At 40.1% G+C, this 21,294-nt stretch overlaps 3 protein-coding genes across 3 annotated transcripts; 2 read left to right on the forward strand and 1 right to left on the reverse strand.

The window, feature by feature from the left end:
• Positions 1–334: 334 nt before the first annotated feature.
• c1qtnf13 (C1q and TNF related 13) lies at positions 335–3,113 on the reverse strand. The gene is made up of 2 exons (XM_031869166.1): positions 3,041–3,113; positions 335–1,732 (listed from the first exon to the last, which is right to left on the reverse strand). Exons 1-2 carry the CDS (start codon positions 3,069–3,071, stop codon positions 660–662), a joined length of 1,104 nt encoding a protein of 367 aa, XP_031725026.1. The 5' UTR covers positions 3,072–3,113; the 3' UTR covers positions 335–659.
• Positions 3,114–4,378: 1,265 nt separating this feature from the next.
• ube2na (ubiquitin-conjugating enzyme E2Na) lies at positions 4,379–8,947 on the forward strand. The gene is made up of 4 exons (XM_031870560.1): positions 4,379–4,503; positions 6,883–7,129; positions 7,397–7,537; positions 7,723–8,947. The coding sequence occupies exons 1-4, from the start codon at positions 4,474–4,476 to the stop codon at positions 7,767–7,769; spliced, it is 465 nt and encodes a 154-aa protein (XP_031726420.1). The 5' UTR covers positions 4,379–4,473; the 3' UTR covers positions 7,770–8,947.
• Positions 8,948–10,679: 1,732 nt separating this feature from the next.
• Positions 10,680–21,210, forward strand: nudt4a (nudix (nucleoside diphosphate linked moiety X)-type motif 4a). Its single transcript, XM_031860632.1, has 5 exons — positions 10,680–11,120; positions 14,919–15,029; positions 16,951–16,995; positions 17,240–17,327; positions 19,518–21,210. The coding sequence occupies exons 1-5, from the start codon at positions 11,022–11,024 to the stop codon at positions 19,742–19,744; spliced, it is 570 nt and encodes a 189-aa protein (XP_031716492.1). The 5' UTR covers positions 10,680–11,021; the 3' UTR covers positions 19,745–21,210.
• Positions 21,211–21,294: the final 84 nt, after the last annotated feature.

The raw sequence follows: 21,294 nt of genomic DNA on the forward strand, positions 1-21,294 counted from the left end.
ATTTAACTGACAGTGAATTTATACTCAACAGCATGTACTGTTAGCTTTGGATTTAGAAGAAACAAGACCTTTTAAATTCATTGAAGCATATGAATTTATTTAGTTTCCTGAAATGCACATAAAACATCATAAGAGATACATTATATATATCTACAATATAAAAATTCCATAACATGACTATCACCACTCACAATGATGTGTTTCTAAATATCATGTTTACAGTAAGTCGATTTTAATGAACTATACATCATTTACATAATATTTCTTAGCATGTAATATCTAAATACAAATTATTTTAAAGGTAAATATATTTATGAACCAAACCCCAATTTAACTGACAAGTTTTTATACAAACAGAATTTCTTTTAGTTCTTACAGCTAATTGCACTTAAAGGACAAAAATAACCATGTTGCTGGTTAGTGTCCATAATTGTATCATAGCACCATCCAGTGGAGTAATTTGGCAACAAATATTATATACGTGGAGTTACACTATTTACTGAGGATAAAATAAACAAAAAGCAAACAAACAGAGCATTAAATGTAGTTACACTATGCTGACCATCGTATATTTTTGTCTGCACCATCAATACAGAACAATTCTACAGGTTTTCTACAATGTTATGAAACGTTATATGTGCTATGAAGGGTTAAGACATTCAGAGGTGCGTTCTGTCCTGAGTGGTGGCAGGTGGGAGTGTTTCTGCATCAAGATAAACCAGGAAGCCAGAAAAGGTAGTGTACCTCCCCTGGTTGCTGTAGACAGCATAACGCTCATCCTGCTGACTGTACAGCCACACACTGTCGCCCCGGCGGAGAGACAGCAGCAAGCTCTGACTTTGCATCTCCCTTCTCTTCGATGTGTCCTCATCAAACACCATCGCCTGCACTTCGCCCTTCCCGGTCATCAGCTTCACAGAAACAGCCTTACGAGGATGTTTCCCCACGGTGAAGGCGAAGAAGTAAGCGCCTGGGAAGTGGCAGGTGAACACGCCTGAGGTTTTGTTGAAATGGCCCCCGATGTTGACGTACTCCACATCAAAGGTCAGAGGTGGCTTGTCCTGCTGCCTGATGTTCTGACCCATGAGTGTGGAGGTCCGTGCCACAGAGAATGCAGACCGTGGCTGCTCTGACGTCTGACTTCTGGCCAAGGGGTCAGACTGAGGGGGGCAGTTTGTGTAGGACAGCCCTGATGGGGACAGGTGGTTGCTGACGTAGCCGTTTGGGGAAATGTCCGGAAAGACAAGGTAACCAGAGAAGGTGATGTAAGGGCCGGCATTGCTGTACAAAGCATATTGGGGACTCTGCTGTAAAAGCAGCCACACTGTGTCCATTTCCTTCAAACTGATCATTACACTTTGGCTTTGAAGTTTCCTTCCTTTCTTGCGGTAGTCGTCATACGCTATAGCCTGCACCTCCTCTCCATTCTTCACCAGTATCACAGAAAGCATTTTCTTTGGAAACTTACCCACGGAGAAAGAGAAGTAGTAAGCCCCAGGGATGCGGCAGCGGAAGTGACCGGTGTCTGGATTGAAATCCCCTCCAATGTTGACCATGAGCCTGTTGAAGGTCACTGCCTTCTGCTTGCCTCCCACTACGCTGCTGGTTCGTGTGGCAGAGAAAGCAGAGCGCACACCTGTTGTTACTGGAGGGGCATGAAGAGGTGAAGCTGGTCCACAGCAGGCGATCATGATGAATACACACGCCAGGTAGCACCGTGTGCTCCATTGAGCTAAAAAAGAAAATCAAAAGAAATGACATTTACAGATGACAAACATAAGTAATTTAAAGTATTACAGAGTTAAATATTTTAGATGTTTTTGCTGTACAAAATAAAAGCACAGTCTTATAGTTGTCAACCTGGTGGTCAGGATCCATAAAGGGGTCACAAGATAAATCTGAGAGGATGTTAATTACAAAAATAATACAGTATTTTTTCAATATTACAGTAAAGTACATTTCTTTTAGTTTGAGACATGTATCAAACTAAGCTTCACCCATAATGTCTCTCTATGAAATACTCTAAGTTGATAAGAAAGTCTTGCTAAGCCCTGTCAAGATAGATCTTGCCACTCAAATCAGGCACTGTGTGAGCATCAGCCCCTGTGTAATGTGGCTGATACTGTCTGTTCTCTCTGTGCACTGAGAGAAAGGTCTAGATTAGCTGCTGGTTCGTCTGTTCCTGTGTGTGTTCAACAATGGAAAACTTTGGAGGATTGGTTGGGTCAGACAGGGCAGAATGCTAAACCCCTTAGATCATTTGCTGAATATCAGTTGTTATTATTACTATTATCTGAAAATGTATGAAAATTGTAGTTTTTGAATACTTTTTTGGGACTTTGTTTGTTTACATTCCTGAAATCCAGCTATTTTACCTTCACATACATTGGTGAGCATGCCCTATTCAGATTCAGATAGGAAGGTATACCTACCTTAAACAAAATCATTACCAGAATATTTCAATGCTTGCATGCATGTACAGAATCTGTAAATGAGCTCTGATTAGTCTGAGAAGCTTCCATGATCACAACAAAATTAGCGGAAACCTTGCACCTGTAAGGTGTCAGACAGTAATTAAAGGCTCAGATTTGACACCTGGCTGTTTCCCCTGTTGCCTGTAATATATACATTTTACAAAACACTAATGATAGATATTTAGCTCTAAACTGTGGTGGAAAAGCCAAGGTCAGTGTCAGGAAGTACGTGAGTTGGCAAAAGAACAGCTATTAGAAACTGTTATCTTCAGGTTGCAATACACTTTTAAAAATAAGATTTGAACATTTCTAAACAATCTACAGTGTAACATAATGTATTATCGTTGAGTTGAATCCACATTTGTGTAGCAATAAATAAAGCTTAAAAACAATGAACAAGAGCAGAGAATCATATGACAAAAAGTATCCGGAGACTAATAGAATTGACTATACCATTGCTAAGACAAATAAAAAACAGATCAATACACACATTTCCTTTTTCCACTTTTGTTTCTACGCACAGACTTCATGCTCAAAAAAGAAACCGACAGAAATATCAAACCCACCTGTTGGACTATGGTGGAGCAGAAATTGCATGCTGGACTTCGTTTTCTTAGACAGCTTTTTAAATATAGTTCCTCTTAGTTTGCCACACTGATAATGCCCATGTAACAGACCTGACACCCAGAGGGACAAAGCTTCTGTCCCCACAGACATGTCAGGAGGAGGGGCTCCAAGTCCCCTCCAATCTATCGCTCCTGTTCACCCTGCAGAGCAAAAAAAAGTGAAAATACAGCTGTACCGTATGCTTATTGGCCAGTGGAAGTGGAAGGTCTAATTCGTGCTTTGTTATGTCTATGACAGATAGAGTAGCTGGACACGATGTTTGGCTGGTTAAAAAAAAAGAAAAATGAACTTAAAAAAGGTTTTCGAGGGACTGTAAATTACTAGTTTTGAAGGCTTTGTAATTGTTTTGTCTGTCATTGTGTCGCCTGTGTATATACAGCTTTGTATTTAAAATGAGAAGATGTTAATTGACTACTGTCAACATCATAAAATCTCCTAAATCTCCAAAAATCTTTTTTCTGCACAGCATTTCAAATACATGTTCCTTGTAAGTTCAAAAACGTTTCCCCAAAATGAATTCATAAAATCAATGTATTGTTTGTTTGACAATATCACAAAATCCAGAGAATTCAGAAAAATTGTTAATATATAGGAATTTATATAGACAAATTAGTTTGTTAGGTAAATTAAATGTATCATCTTAAAATGTATTTCACTGTTTCACAAATTAATTTCCAATTAATATGGCCAAAGTTACCATGAGGAGTTGCAGGGCCAAAGAGCATAATCTGACTTATCTGTTGGTAAATGACTATCCTCTATTAATACATGTAAAATATATGCATCAGGTAAATTGCTGCCTCGCTCTATCAGATCATTTTTTATTGAGTTATAAGAATGTACAAATAATCCACCATACCATTTCAAATAACAGAGGAAGAAAATAAGCTACATTAGAAGGTTATAATATTAATATTAATGATAACAATAACAACAATAACAGTTATAACAATGGAAAAAATAAGTCTTCTGACAGACTTCTTCAGACAAAATCTCTGAGTAAATGTCAGCGGCTGACATGCATTTCTTATCTGTTACAAAATTTCAATTTCAATTAAAAACAACTTAAAAGATGGTGTTGAATTAGGAAATTAAGCTTTATGAGTATGACATTTCCCAAATAAGATGTTTTGACAATAGTACATAAACTGTTATCATCACATTCAAAATAGTTGATGATATATAAGTGCATTTTTTTTTACCTTCAATACTTAGTGCATGTGTTGTTTCTTTGTCTTTTTAAAAACGAGCTTTTTCTCCATCATCTGCTGCATCCACTGTCATGACGTAGACAACCCGGAAGACGTGAGTTTGCTGTCAATGCTAGCGACAGAGAGGAGGCTGAGAGCTAAAACACCGCATTTAAAACAAGATGGCAGGACTGCCCCGCAGGATCTCTAAGGTAATATTTCACACTTTAAACAGCAGCATATGCCACTTTCCTGTCACGGGCAAAACTCTACATCCACCGTCTGAACTCCCAATGCTCCGAGTTAACGGTACCCGCTTCACGTCCAGCTCGCTAAAGTAACTTCCGTTATCTGAGCCTAGAGACACGGCGGGTTAGAAATACACCAACGCTTTGAGGAAATGGCGGATAAATGTGCTGTGTACCGGGATTATATTTTCTAAATGTACTTTTCAAGCACAATAGTGTTCTCAAACCGCTACTGATCAGATTGTGATGATGCTGGCTAAATGGTTAGATAACAATGCTAGCTAACTATGCTAAACCCAGCTAGTCTATTAGCTTTGTTTGTGTTTGAGTGATGGAAACGCATGAATAAACTAAAGCTAGCCTGGTAGCCTAATACTCCTAGTGTTGTACTTTTCATTTAGGCATACGTGTATTTAGCTAAGGTAGGATGCTTGCCCCTTGCAGTCTTTTCTTACAGTTTCATTGAAGTTTCTTAAGTTTGTCCTTAACGTTAGTCATAAATGTGGTGACCTAACTAGTGTTAAGTGGTATGGATGAAACGTTTGCTACTGTGATTAGCAGACATTTTAACCTGACTTTATGGGCCAACATCAGTAACCAAAAAGGCTTTGCTCAGCATACTAAAGATGCTGCTGATTGGTTACATCCCCTGCCTTCAACAATATGACACAGTACTGTTGCCTGGGAGCTGTCTCTTCCTTTGAAGAAGAGTTGTCTTGTGTTTCCTGCACATCCCTATTCATGTTTTCACTATTTAATATAAATTAAATTGCTCATCATTTGGCCCCTAAAATGTAAAACAAATATCCTGCCACTCACCCCTCTTTTTACAAGAGTGTTGGAGAACTATGGTGGCCTTCAGGTGATGTAAAAACGCGAAAGGCCCTCTCTAGAGCCAGTGTTTGGTTTGTCTGTTATGGGCTTCTGTAGAAACATGGCGGACACCGTGAAGCGGACCCTCTATGTAAATATGAATGGCTCATTCTAATGTAACGGAAACACAACCATTTATAGTTTCAGGTGATTGGTATGAATATTATATCCCATGTCTGCCAGTGAATTAGATCCTAATCACTGGACATTTTAAAGGCATAATCTTGTAAAAAGTGAGATTTTCATGTCTTTTTATTATAATAAAGCAGGGCCACGTGTTGTATAAATACTATGAAAGTATCGAAACGCTCTATCCATGGAGAATTACTCAGCCCATTTTCAGAAACTATGCCTTTAAATGAGCGTCAAGATTACAGTACGTTTGTGATATCACAGTATCAAGATCAAAGCATTTAAAGATGGTCTAGTAAAAACCCCAAATACAAGTATGAACCCTGAAATGAGCATACTATGTCTACTTTACGTTCCCAGAGACCAGGGTGATGTGTTTCCACCCTCTCACCAGCAGCCACAATTCCACATTCATGTAATTTATAATTTTCGGTAGAAGACTTCACCAGTCTTCTTTTTGTGAACCCACTACCTACTTGATTCTTAGTTATTTTTTAATACTGTTTTAACAGACGAGCCTCATACTCTTTCTTTCCTTTTTCTTTTGGGAACCGTACAGTACCCTCGCTGTAATTTTGCAAATAACAGTCATGCATTCTGTGTATTATTATATGTCGTATTAACCATATTCTTTGGAATTACAGCTTACGATTTGTAAAGGTTTCAATAATAAAAGCATCAGGAACAGGAATGGTGTTCAGGAGAAGGTGGCACAGGTGCTTGAGTAAGCAGACCACAGACTAGCGTTGGTGGGAACAGTACGTAGCGCATGGAGCCCTTGAGCCTTCAGAGCGTGTGACTGGCACTGGGAGCCCCCTCCCAGTCTGTGTTTTCACTGCATGGTTTTGTCTATGGGTTATCTGAAACATTTCAGGAATCTCCCTCTCGGTTTCATTCAAGAAAAGAACGACAAAAACAAGTGCTGGCTCTTGGCAAGCTGTATTTGATGCTATTATTCATCCATGCATGCTATTTATTTATTGTTCCTTTTGTTGTCCGGCATATTGCATCTATAACTCAAGCCTGCGTTTCAGATAGACACAAGAGGATACTACTCTGATTTTAGACTCTTTCATAGTATATAATATGTTTCTGTAGGTCCCTTGGCTGCCACTATGAATTAATAGAGGCCTTGCTGCAGTGACTGATGTGGTGCAGAGTCAGCGTCACCTCTAAAAGACAGAAGTGAGAGAGTCTTCAGAATGACAGCATCAAGCCACTACTGCGGTCAAAGCCACCCTCCTTTCTGTGTTAGAGGATGCAAGCCAAGCAGCCCATCTCCTGCCACTTCAACCCAGATTCAAAGTGAATACATTTCTCTGTCTTTTTCTGTGGCAGGAAACTCAACGTTTGATTGCAGAGCCCGTCCCAGGCATCAAGGCAGAGCCAGATGAATGCAACGCCCGCTACTTTCACGTGGTCATTGCCGGACCCCAGGACTCTCCTTTCGAGGGGGGCACATTTAAACTCGAGCTCTTTTTACCAGAGGAATATCCCATGGCAGCGCCTAAAGTACGCTTCATGACCAAAATATATCATCCCAATGTAGACAAGCTGGGGAGAATATGTCTAGACATTTTGAAAGGTACGTCAATACTCTTGTTACTGTATGAAAGCCTGTATGCATTGTGTCCTCTGATGTTTGGCCTGTGGATGAAGTGAGGGCTTTGCCGATTTCATCTTGCTCAAAAGATCAAGGGCCTTGTTCGTTACACTTGTGACCCCTCACTGGAGCTTTGTGCCGCGACTACCTCATATCAGCATCGTCTCTTCTTTGCCCCTGCAGCCTAAAACTCTCTATTGTCCCTCTCGATTTTATTCTTAATAATCCCTCTGTTTTCATTTTGATCAGATAAATGGTCGCCAGCTCTCCAGATTCGCACAGTGCTGCTATCAATCCAGGCGTTACTTAGTGCACCCAACCCTGATGATCCCCTTGCAAATGACGTTGCAGAGAAGTGGAAGTCCAGTGAAGTCGAAGCTATAGAAACAGGTGAGCGCTATGATCTGGTTTATTAAACTTTCCATCCAGCGCTTGCCTAGTGCTCCCTCCCCCCTCTGTCATTTAGATTATACACACATGTCTTTATGCAGTCTTTGTAAACGTGCCATATAGGTATCATATACGTGACTCATGTTCATTATGTGGGTTTTTTATTTTTTTGTTCTACTTTCCAGCCAAGTCATGGACCAGGCTTTATGCTGGAAGCAAAAATGATGTGTAGAGCAGCCCAGCAAGTGGAGATGCAAGTGTGAACATAACTCCTTATGTTCTGCCAAGACCTCTACTGACTTCATTTGTATTTAAAGGACACAGTCTTAAATATACATGCATATATATTATACAATAAACATGAATATATATTGTAAAGGAAAAAAACAACTGCTGATAATTGGTGATTTAAATGCTCGCTAAGGGATGAAATGACTCGTCTTTGTCCGAACTCACTACTGTTCAAATGCATGGTCAGAGGTTTTTAGATCTACTCACCAGGCTTTTTTTGCCCATTGATTTTTGGAAAGTTTTGCCAACTGAAGCTTTAACAAGCACGAGAGGGGGGGGGGGTAAAAGAGTCCTACATTTCACATGTTTGGGGGGTGGGTGGGTTTGGGGGTACTGGGGCAGTGGAATAGACAGGGAGGAGGGATTGGCTGGATGTGTATACTTTTTACATTTCTTTTAATTGAGTTTTCTTGTGTCGCTGTTTTGTGTATTGGAAGCATCTAACTACTACTAGCCCGCTATATGTAGACACTCACCTGGAGGCTGAATAGAGTTTTGTGCTTAAAACTATGGTAGCCCTGCATCTTCTTTAAGTCACGTCTGGCTGTTAAATACAAAATAATATGACTAAAAAAACCAAACTAAGCCTGGCACTGTCACATCAACGTTTTCAGCTAAGTGTAAATGTAGGCTTGTGGAGGGTAGGGTGGACATTGCGGACGTTGCCTTCGTTTTAGCATGTGTTTTATTACCATATCCAGTCTTTTATATGTGAATCTTTCTTGCTATGCCGTACTGACTTTTCTGCTTCCCCCTCCCCCGTGTACTGCTGCAAAACTGTAGTTTACTTCTTCAAATGGCATTTATTTCACAACTCAGTGGTTACATTTGAGCTGTCGGACGTTTGAAGGCAAGAGTGTGGGGGATCGTGGGGGGGGGGGGGGGGTTGGTGTTAAAGGAACTGATGAGAGGAGATGTTTACTTGTTACAGGATCAAATTCCAAAAGGTCAATGAAGACTTTGACTCTCAACCGCCGTGATTGTTTTTTTTGCTGAAAAGTCCGTATTCATTTCTTTCTGTTGATCTGGGGAGGAAATGCTTTCGTGCTCTCACAATGCTATGAAACAGCCCACCTGCATACTTTTATGTTCTGTAAATAAAATCTGTTGATTAATAAATAGTTGTCTTGGTATAATTCTTTATGGGATTCAGGATTGTGTTGGTGTATACAGACGGGAAAAGTCTGGGTGAAGATTACACCTTAATCACCTATTTAGTACATGGATTTCATAACCACATAATTCCCATCATTGCGCAACAGTAACTTGAGGTCTAACCAGCCATGATAGGTGATAACACCTGTGTGGGTGTGCAGGTCTTTCTAAGTTTTGTATACATTTAAGAAACAAGTAACTAAAGTATAGTTGTTTTTTAAAAAATAAGTACAATATTTCCCATCTATTGTGAGAAAGAAATTGTGAAAGTAGCAAACAATTTGAATACTCCAGTAAAGTGATTCAAATACTTTCAACCACTGAGAACTACACCAACAAATCTTTACTTTTAGGTACTTTTATTTAAGACTGTACATTATAGAATATGTAAGTTTGTACTAAACATTAATTACCTCTGGTAATTATGACTATTTAGCTACTGACATTTTTATTATTTTATTTAATCTGTTGATTCCTCCCTCTTTCCCAGTGAACTATTACTTCATCAGTGTGTGGGATTTGCAATGTGCCCAGTCTGAAGTCCTGCTGGGTACTAGAGGTGTCCATTGTGGACCCTGGTCTATTCCATGGACAACAAAACACATCTTTATACAAATGATATATGGTGGTGTAGTACTTAATGCAAATTGAACCAAAGTCATACTGTTCTCTAAACTTGATAAATAATACCGGAGATGTAGCCTGCATGCTCCCATGCCCCTGAAATTTTAGTAATTATCTCTGCAGAACTTGGAATGGTACCTTTTTATCCTCATTTGAGCCATAGTGCTGCTCTAGGTCAGGATACTTTTTTTTTTATTCCATAACCATCAAGACTTTTGTCCATTGAAAAAACAAGACTTTCTTGTTCTGGTTTCTGCCAGATATCAGTGTCCCTTTGCGACACCTTGCTAATCAGACATTGTCACTTTATAACGCCTCTAAACATTTTCACCCTTGAACACATCCTGTGGTTTAGAGACAGTCTACCTCCACTAGAGGGAAGCCTTGAGTTTTGGTACATTTATGCTCAGCAGTAGTTACTTTACAAGTTTCACTACCAGAGGAATGCTGCTGTAAACAACCTGAGAATGTTCCCACCAGGCTGCCTCACTGAACTGAAAGTTGTTTTGTTTATTTGACCCTGACTTTAAACTGCAGGGAACGGCACTGTCTCGTTCAGTGAAGGTACTGCAAATGCACTGCAAGGGGGCGAGTTTTGGTTTGGATATGTATGTATGTATGTGTGTGTGTGTGTATGTACTGTATGTGTGTGTGTGTGTGTATGTATGTAAGTATATGTATGTGTGTGTTAGAGTGTATGTAGCCTTTTTTTGTGAACATAAGTGACCCCCTTCCACCCACTCACTACCCCCTTTAAAAATAATGCTATTTATATCCAACAGGATATAAAAATGGGGGAAATTAAAAAGTGGGAGGATAAGGAGCCAGTGTGTTTGTTGTGATAGTTTTAAAGAATGCTTTCTGAAATAAAACTCACAATCTGTTGGTTTAAAACGGTCATCTTTTTTCAGTTTCTCACTCAAATTATCTTCAAAGTATCTCAGTTTGATGATTTATAAGTGCTAAATAAAAACCCGGCCGCATGGAACTGGCAGCTGTAAGACACTTCATCCACGTTTAGCTTAAAATGATGAACATGAAACTCGGTGTAACGTGGGAGCTGGCAGGCAGCTTGTTGCGCAGCTCTCAGGTCAGCTGGTAGCACCTCCGACCACAGACGGGAGCGAGTTTGTTGAATCATGCGTGTTGACAACGGAACTAAACCACCGTGGTCGGTAAGCCTACAAAATACGACCAGAAGCGCTCTTAACATTGCCCAGGAATGAATGAAGCGAGTGCACGCTTCAGAACTGCGACTATCTGAAGAAGCTTTCAAAGTTGGGAGCATATTTTCGGGAGATTCGCTGCTCTCTCGGACAGCCACTTTCTTCAGCGTCTGGTTGAATCCAGATTTGCGCTTCCACCAACACACCCCCCCCAAACAAAATCGGAGACTCGACGATTGGGAACATAAATGATGAAGTTTAAGCCCAACCAGACCAGGACTTACGATGGCGAGGGGTTCAAGAGAAGAGCGGCGTGTTTGTGTTTTAAAAACGAAAAAGAGGACGAGGTAAGAGAGGTGTTGGTGGTCAAACTGTTTGCAGTGGGCATACCAGGCTTTATAATTAACAAAGTCTCCATTTTGCCACTGAAGTGTGCCTGTTTATATCATACAGTAGCCAGACGTGACCACATAACGCAGTGTTTTATTGTGTGCGAGAGTCACGTCTTTGCCTTTAATTGACGTGCTGGGCAGAGGTGAACACCTTTGGCTGAAATCCAAAATATTTGACCTATGAAAAAAACGAGGGGTCTTACAAGTTGGCACTCTTTGTAACCGGCTCTCAGCAGGAGACCCATCAATTTCATTTCCTGTCTAGGAGGAAATCCAGATAAGTCATAAAGACAAGGCATCCTCATTGTGTCCTGGCAGCGCACACTGTGCTGGCACGAGGGGCTGTCACTGACACTGCTGCACCGTCAACAATGTATTTGGTTATTTAGTTCTTCAATGTGCACCTTCAGCCTTTAAATACCACTTTATTTTTCAAATATTGCATCTATATCAGTGCACTATAGGGGGGTGTTTGTTTTCTAACTTGCACTGGCATCAGCTGATGTGGTTGTGGTACAGGGTCATTTATCAACACATGTCATTGTGATCACTGATCCTCTGCTGAGGCACCACGCAGCTCCCGCACTCTGCTGCTGCTGCTGCATTTCTTTTTTAGTATGATCGCAATGGAGTGCTGCAACAATTCTCTCATCAATTCTTATGTAGCCGGTATTAAATTAGGTGTCATACAGTATAATTAGCATATGCAGGACTTGTCCTACATCCGCTCAGTCACCGGCTCAAAAATGTTTACCTTTAACCCAAAGAAGGGTGATTCTACAGTCCATCATCAAATGTGACATGTTACCTCAAATATTAATATCAAATGCATCCTGCCAACTAATGTGGCTCATGAGGAACTTTTAGATAATTTCAAATGGTGACATATATATATATATATATAAGTAGAATAAGAACGCAAGTAGCTATTTTATTTTTATTTTTACAATCTGCTCAGAATAATTCATTTGAAAAACAAGCAGCAGCAGTCAGCATGTTCATGTCATCACAGTATGTTTTCGCTGAAAGTCAGTTAACAACAATGATTTTACTGAAGGCTTTACGTGCTTGCTTTGGTTTGCATTTTACTGTAAAGAAGTTCATATTAGGCCAATCATCTGAGTCACTCCACCAGAAATAGAACTACATTGATTTTTGAAATGTTGACACCTCATTCATTTAGCGTAGCATGAGTATAACCTCTGTCATCAGTGTCTTAGCTGGATTGTGATCAGGTGTTGATCACCTTAAAGCTGATGTGGGTCTGTACAGTCAAAGCTCCTCCTCCCTCTGAGCTCTCACTGAGGTGTGTGCTGCCTGTTGGGGTCATTAACCTCCTCTGCTAAGCTCTCTTGTTTTCATACAGAAAGGCGACTGCTGATCTGGTGGTTTTTGAAAGCCTTTTGGCTGTGTGTGTGTGTGTGTGTGTGTGTGTGTGTGTGTGTGTGTGTGTGTAACTGCTTAGGTGGAAGTGCCTACGTGTTTCACATGGTGTTTGTGTGAAATTGTGCATGCATGTGTGTGTGTGTTGTGTACATTTGTGTCAGTGAGACAGCTACCGGTGTCTCTGAAGCCCCCAGGGCCCTGCGTTATCTGTGGGGCTTTTTACAGGGCAGAGATCTAAGGGAGGCTGCTCTCGACCTCCGCAGCGATTAGTTTACCACCTCATCATCAGCCGTCACGTAGCAAACGCTTCACACCTCATCAATGTCACATACGCCGCAACACTCCTATTTGACATTAAACAAAATGAGCACAGTGCCTATATTTCTTGAATTGGTTTACATCACTTTGTAGTCGTCAGATTTTTTTACTTTGACGTTATTGTCAAAAAAAGCCAACTTCAATCTACTTTGACTAACTTTTGTGAGACAACAAAACATGAAACTTCCAGGGGGGGGGTACTTTTATTGCCACTGTATTCTCGATTAGTGGAAAGAAATTCACTACATAAAGTTCTGCTTCATTACTTTTAAAGTAAGGAATCAAGGTAGGAAGTGGAAGGAATGCCTCAAGGAATGAATCATTCTTTTGCATCCTCTTTGGCCTCTATTTTTAATCAAATTGCCCATAATAATTTTCTAATCGTAAAGGTAATGTGTTGCTTATTTAAAATGGCTTCATAAAGAGTAGGGTTGTGAACCAGTGAGGTAAAGATCTAACTGCAGATTCAGTTCCCTGACTGCGATATCACATGACAGCAGAATCACTCGTACCTTCTAACTTCGCCTGTCGTCCATACATAAATATTGACAGAGTTGCCTGTGTTAAGAATAGGTTACGCAAGAACAGAAACACCGAACATGCATTTAAGCAATTACATCAGTGATCCAAAGCAGGAAAGCAGGAGCTCTTTGTTTATTTGAAGTCGTAGTTTTATAGTGTGCTTATTAATAATGGGGTTGGTGACTGAATAAGCTAAGCGAACAGTAAGAGTCCTGAGATTTCTTGCCTTTATCTTCCTCCTGACCTGGCAAGAGGGTTGAGTTACAGCCAAGCCAAGTCACACAGCGGGAAGTTCCACTCATCATCACAGTCATTTCTGGGCAATACAGTCCACCTCTGACAGCAGTGAAGATGGTCTCATTAGTGCTCTTCACAAATCTGCCATGCTTCCACTATCGGGGCTCAGAAGGAGTGCAGACACATCTTAACGCTGGGAAAGCTCTGCTGGGACAGTCGTGTCCACCTATAGAATAACATGAAGGGTGTAAGCTGCTTGTTTTTCATCAATCTTCGCTGTCAAAGAGAGCTATTACTTACGTGTCAGGTGTCCAAAAGGATTTGGGAACTATTCACACGTGAACTTGATGTGGGTCAGTGTGATGCCAGAATAGGGTTTACGGTCAAGTGACTGCATCTCTTGAGGGGCACCGTGCTCAAAAAAGACCAAACTGCATTTGTTTGAGGTCAGTTAAACATAGTGTGGCTTTTGGTTTGATTATTTCAGATTTGACTGCAGATTTGTCAGCTCTTTTTGTCATGTTTTATAGCACCTCGCCTCATTTGTTTATTATTTGATAAGCAAATGATGGCTGAAATGGGTCACTGCAATGTTACTTGTGGGACTGTTTTGGTGAGTTTATTATTTTAATTCCGACTGTGGACAAACTCAGTTTTTACAAATCAATATCAATTAGTTGACAAAACATGTAAGTGTAATGCGACTATGAATGTCTTTGGTCGAGGACTGTCCTACTGTATTCTATTTTTAGGTTGTTGATCATCATACTATTTAATTGTTTAGTGTTATATACATAATCCACCTAAAATGTGAGGTATTCCTTCCGGGTATTTCTTTTATTGTGTCCTCCTGTGGTCCCACATGCTCTCAGGCAGGTAAAGTGAAAGTGATACACACACACACACACACACACACACACACACACACACACACACACAGCAAAGGTCAATCTAAAGGTGTCTGCATGTGTTTTTCTTGTGTATCTGTTTGCGCTTCTAATTCTGAAACATACACCGTCTGTTACTCTCATTCACTTATTTTAATTATGCGGTAAATAGTGTGACATGCTCAGCAGCCCAATCCACACCACGCTGATCTTGCAATAAGTAAATGAAGTGAATGACATGTGAGATGTTTAATACACATCCTGCTGAATGACTAGCACCACACTCAGCCGCCACCAGACACCTATAGTGGTGACGGACTCTAAACATGGGCATGCCGTTGGCGTGTTTTTGGCACCCTGAACTCGGCAGCAGGGACCTGACGAGGGCCTTTCTCCTTGGCAGGTGCTACTGGTGAGCAGCAGTCGCCATCCAGACCAATGGATCGTGCCAGGAGGAGGCATGGAGCCCGAGGAGGAGGCCTGTGGGGCCGCCGTCAGGGAGGTCTACGAAGAGGTAAGCTCATCCACAGGAAAAACAGGCACAAACATCATGTAACTGTTCTTCGGCACTGTGTGATATTAACGTTGATTTAAAAAAACAGAAAGCTGGTTCAAATATGAAGATGTTTGATAATGCAATAAAATACAGCAAAACCACAGGTATGACCCTGGAACCTTACATAACATTAGAAAAAATGCTTTAAGGAAAAATTCTCCATCTTTTATGTGGATGTCCAATCAGTGTCGATGGTAGATGTAGTGCAAAGAGAACAAGGAGTTTCCCTTTTTTGTGCGACATGTAGAGCTCGCCCCCTTGGCTCACTTCATACATCCATGAGCTACCCAGAGAAATCCTAGCTGAAACAGCTTGTAGTTCTTCCTACCACCGACTACGTCACTGTCGCAAATAGCAGCAGTGGATGCAGGAAGAACAACCGATTTTGCAGATGAGACACCGAGAACAGCAGGATTTTTTTTTATATCCCTAACTTGGATAGATAGAGATAAGGTTGAAAAATCGAAGAATTTTCCCTTTAATTGACATGTCTGTATTGCACACTGAAAATTATTTGTTTGTATTCAATTCATTTTGAGAGGCTAGAAGCATAGATGCCTATGATCGTTATCATAAACATTAAGCGAGTATATCAACAATTTTTGAAAGTTATAGTTATAGCCAATACTGAGGGATAGAAGTATTTGGCAATGATGCCTTCATTGCCAGTCAATTGTTCAGTGGTTTGTTCAGCGGGTGCTGCTGGTAGTTGGAGTGCAGTGCGCTGTGAGCCTCTGCCTTTGATAGAAGTGTGCTGCCAGTTTTGAAGTATGGCAGTGACATTTGGGAAGGGTTTCCAGTTACCCATATCCTCTGCCTCCGAGACCAAACATGTACCTGAATATAGATGAGCTGCAAACCAACTACTGAGGCAGGCTAACAATTCAAAACGTCATGTTCAACACCCGCTCGTGTGAGATTTGTCCATACTATCGGAAGATTTTCGAATTCAATTGCTATATATTTTTTTTTCGGTATGATCACTATAACAAAGCAAAGATAACATTTTGAAAAATGTTCTACTTATACAACCTTTTTTGGTTTGTTGTCCATTAGTATAGACAGTAGCTGTGTCTCAATTCTCCTCTATCAACTCTTTTGAGTATGTAATGTGTTCACACTGAAAAAAGGACAAAAGTCAAAAGCATGCATACTGGAAAAACAAGCTTGATTTTTGACTGTGTTGCTGATGTGGACTATTTGACCACAAAGCTATGAACAACGGAAATTAAGGAGCTGCTTGCAGCTGCACAAAATTAAAATAAATGGCAAATTGTGGTTAAACTGCTCCAGAAAGATCTTGGAAAACATACAAACAAGTAGTTAAAATATATGAGTTCCATTTGTTCAGTTTAATGTATGAGAATGTCTTGTATATTTACTGCAAAAACAATATTATATAAAGTCAAGTAGGAGATATACTGTACACAATCGCTATGCAGTATGGAATTGGCAGCAATGGTCTCTGTCTGTTGTGGGTTCCAGACGTCCTAGTTGATCTGAGTTATGCCACACAGCAAAGGCCGAACAAAGCCAGGCGCTCCTGCAATGTTCTTGTGTTAAGTCCACCTGTCTCGTCATCAGACCATGTTTAGGTCTAGCTGGTCACCTCGGCTATACGCTGCCTCACGAGCTTGCGGAGATGCCATGGTACCATGCCACAGGGTTACCGCTCCTATATGGGACAACTGATCAACTGAGAATGTGCATACAAATCACAACAGAGACTAGCTGTTCCTAATACCAGGTCACATGTCACAGGAAAATATCGCACAGTGAAAGGTTTGTTAGTAAGAATTTATGAAAGAAATCGACAGTAGTGTTCAGCATCGGCTGTGTGTTGAATGACTCCTGGTTCTTTTTCTTCATGTGTGTACAGGCGGGTGTGAAGGGCAAACTTGGCAGACTACTCGGGATTTTTGAGGTAAGCTTGTCAAACTCATGGGGAATTATAATATATTCTCACATGGCGTACAACTCACGATATTACACTGATTCAAGTCTTGTATCAGCTTAGCTGGTAACCCTACTATCATGCCCAGGGTGCCTATGTAGGCTTGCCTGTGTTAACATCGTGTCTTTTGTTGTGTATGAAAGCTTTGTTTGCATTGCATTTACACAGTTTATTGCAGTGATGTGAAGAAGTGTCTTCCTCTAAACCTTTGCAGCAAAATAAAGACGGAAAGCACAGGACGTACGTCTTCACCCTCATAGTGACGGAAACACTGGAAGACTGGGAGGACTCTGTCAAAATTGGTACGTCTCGACGTAGGAAAAAAAACAACTTCTGCAACAAATGAGTTTGGTTCCAGGGGTTTATTGAAACTAAATTACCTTGATTGAGGTTATCAAACCCATACATTTTGTTTTTCAGGCAAATTAAACACTGTCATTACACAGATCATGATACTTCTGTGCATAATCATAATGGCATACAGAAGTTAGTCCGACTCAGTTAAATGGTGGTTGAGAAAGACTGTCGAGGTCTCCAGTCATCACTTTGTAAACTGAGAAACTGGGACACACACACATACTTATCCAGGAAGTCAAACCACCCGATCTACAGTGTTACAATCCTACAGCACCAATTTGTCTTCCTAAATGAACTACCACTACACAGCATTATTGATATTTTATCCCATTTTATCGACAATGTTCTCCTAAAATGTCAGGAGGCGTCATATAGGAGATAATTAATAAGAGCCTAAGTGATTAGTTCAACGACAGAAAATTCATCTGCAACTATTTTGATAATCCATTAATCGTGAAGACATTCTCTGGTTCTAGTTAGAGGAGTTTGTGCTCTTCTTCTTTGTTTTATTTGATAGTCAACTGAACTTCAAGATTTCGGACTGCTGGTTGGATAAAACAATATATCTAAAGATGCCACCCTGGGCTTTACCATTTTTCTGTACTTCAGACATTTTTCAGTTCAGATAAAATTAATTATGAAAATGATCATCAGCCCTAGAATCCATATCCTTTCCCTCATTGCTTACTTTTGCCCCATAAAATTGAAAAATAAAGTTGCCCGTCATGTGGATTATGTGTACACATGTGATCACTATTTGTTTTTAATATGTTTTCGTATTTCAAATCTAATGCTTTTATTGGAATCTAGTAACTCAAAATGTAACTATTGCTGGTCTATTGCTAGTCTGGGAAAAAAAGTGGTTGTGATAATTTACCCCCTTCACTAACAAAGAGTTGAGTCACATGGGGGAGGAATGTTTGTTGTTCTCATCACTCACCACAGCCCCCTCCTTACCTTTCTTCTCTGGTCTAATTCACTCTCCTCCTCTACTGAAAGGCCAGTGTACTTCAACATGATAATAATAATAAAGATAATAATAGAATTTCTTTACCGAAATGCTGTTTGGAATAGAATTGGTGGAAATGATGGGTTTGCATTATTAATAACTCCCAGCTGACGGTTTACGGGACACATTGTTTTTATGGAAGGTGCTTTTCTTAGGAAGGTTTTGTGACATGAGGGCTTCATAAACACCAACTGAAGTAGGTCAGGAATGTCCATTTCCACTCTGACTTGAGTGTTGAAACATGTGCTGAACAGTTTATTCTTGAGCGTGTTGTATACTATTGTGGTTTCGCAATATTTCGCCGTTTGAGCAATCTTACTCACCGCTCAGTGAGATGCTCAGTAATGCTGCTTAAGAGTTTTAGTGAAGAATGTCAGCGTAATTAGAATTACTTACGGTCAACAAATCATGCTAAATTTATGCTGAACTTAATGAGTCGGAGTAACAGATCGAGAAGGAGAAAAGGTGAGAAAGGGTGCCATGCTGAGGCATTCATAAATAACAAGAATTTGGCAGAAATTATCCAGGAAATTGCACGCTCAAATGAAAAATGACCTCATTCATTTCAAAGAAAAGTTCAAAACAGTCTTCAGGCAGGAATGCATCAACCACAAATTGATGGCTAACAAGTCAACTTGAGACATACTAATGTGTAAATTTGTCAGTAAGAAATAAAAATATATAACAGGATTTACTTCTGGTTTCTTTCATATCTTTTCTCAAGCTTAAACACTGAAGCTAATTAAGAACACTGAAGTGAAAAATATGAGTGATGGCAGTTCAGATTATTATTATCTATATACTGTATTATCATCCATTGTGTATTCATTGTGTAGTTAAAAAAGGTCAATATGCTTGAAACGGAGTGCTTGTTCGATTGTCGAACAGCCTCTGAAACCCATCTTACCACACCTTTCCAACATCTAAATAGGGAAGGCCACATCAAGGCATCCAACAATTGTTTTTTCCCAATCAAAGCTGAAATGCTGACAGACTGAAAACCACATGGTCTCAGGTTCAATACCAACAACGTTCAGTATAATCCATGGTTGTTGATAAAGGTTCATTGAGCGCAACACCAAACATCTGATGATCAGTCCCTGTCCTCCCTTGAATGTTTTCGCAGGAAGGAAGAGGAAGTGGTTCAAAGTTGATGAAGCCATCAGGGTGCTGCAGAGCCACAAGCCTGTCCATGCAGAGTACCTACACAGGCTCACAAGCACCCGTAACCCCCCCTGTGGTCCTGTGTGTAGCCCGACTAAAGGCAACACCCCGAGCTCCCAAGTGACGGACAACAACACGTCTCACTATGTTGTTTGCTCCACACAGGGCTCAGATCTAGCCAACAGATAGGACCAGCACCACCAGCAGCAAGCACTTCTTTTGAGAGGACAACGCGATGGACATCTGGGAAAGACTTCTGCTTTGATTGCATTACTAAAGCAGCCTCTTAATATGTACAGTATGGACTTCCTTTAAGTTGATTTGAAACCCATTTTTTAGGGAGTGCCAACAGGTTTTCCAAGTATATTTAAGATTTTATATGTATATTTTTTAATAAATCTCAACAGCTAATGGAGCAAATGTTTCCTTTAAAAGCATTCAGCTTGAGATGGATTTTCTCAGTGAGCTGCTTCTGCAGTGTAGGTCCTATTTAGCCTTTAATGCACAATATTTTACCAGCAGTGCACATAAGTATTTGGGTTGTTTCTTGGGAAGTGTTTGCCCTTAGAGGAAGTCATATACCCACAGTGACTCGGTGCCAATTAATTCCCCTCTTCAAGATGTTTTTGAAGAGGAACGGTTACATGTGAATGAGTCACTTTTTACAATTCATTTTTTTGTGAATTGTTTGGGCATGTTTGGGAAGCAAGACCTAATGTCACCTGACTACATCTCAAGTCTTGTAAAGTATTTCTGTATTTGTATAAGTGTGAACAACATTGCTCCTCCTATAATTACCAGTTTACAAGTACACACAGTGTTATCGCTAATCACTAGTAACAGTGTAATGCTGTCATAAAGATTAGGCTTTATACCAGCCACCACACTAAAATAGACTTAAATTCTTCTTCAAGCATCCTTTTGTTTGTATATATAGTTAATGTTGTCAGGCTGAATGTTAAATTGAACAAAGAACAGCGTATTGGTAGGTAGATAAATACCAGCTGCTGTATAATGGAACGGAGCTGCAGTCAGCAAATTCAAAACTAGCAAATGTGCCAAAGTTCATACAAGAACTAATACATGTCTGCAGAAGACACTATGATTATAAAGTGCATTTGACAAATTGTCCTGTCAATGTTTGGGCTGAGAGGCCTTTTGTTTTACCGGAGAATTGCAATGTGCTTTAGTCTGAGTCTTCTAAGTGCCTTCACAAACAATAGTGTTTAGTTGTGTTTAGTTTCTACAAGACACTTTACACCCAGCAGCCCTTACTGGAAGCGGTACAATCTGCACTTACACACAATGTCGATAGCAGACCCTATATTTCTTGGCTGTGGTTGGATTCCAACAATTGGATGTTGAAGGAATTGTTACAATTTCATGTACAGTATTTAGTTTGCATTGATTTTATTTATTTGTTTCAAAGGGAAACACTCCCTACCATCATGAACAGGAAACTATGACCGGAAGTCATAGTCAGTGTGCCAGACTTCTTTTGTCAGTGCAACGTATGTTATAAACTCAGTTTATTGAATATCATTGGCTCTTCTTGATAAATCCTTTTTTTTTTTTTCTATTTGTTTTTGTGACTGGAATTTTCTGCAGTGTGCCATGGTGTTGTATATAAAACCTTTAAATTAAAAAAAAAAAACGTTTATTGATCATCCCCATAGCGATGTTGTTTTAATCAGTGCAGTAGAAATATGACAACACTTGTTTTATAATCTTGAATATAG

Source organism: Anarrhichthys ocellatus, unplaced genomic scaffold (genome assembly GCF_004355925.1).
Source record: "Anarrhichthys ocellatus isolate YVR2014 unplaced genomic scaffold, GSC_Weel_1.0 scaffold2, whole genome shotgun sequence".
Classification (NCBI taxonomy): domain Eukaryota; kingdom Metazoa; phylum Chordata; class Actinopteri; order Perciformes; family Anarhichadidae; genus Anarrhichthys; species Anarrhichthys ocellatus.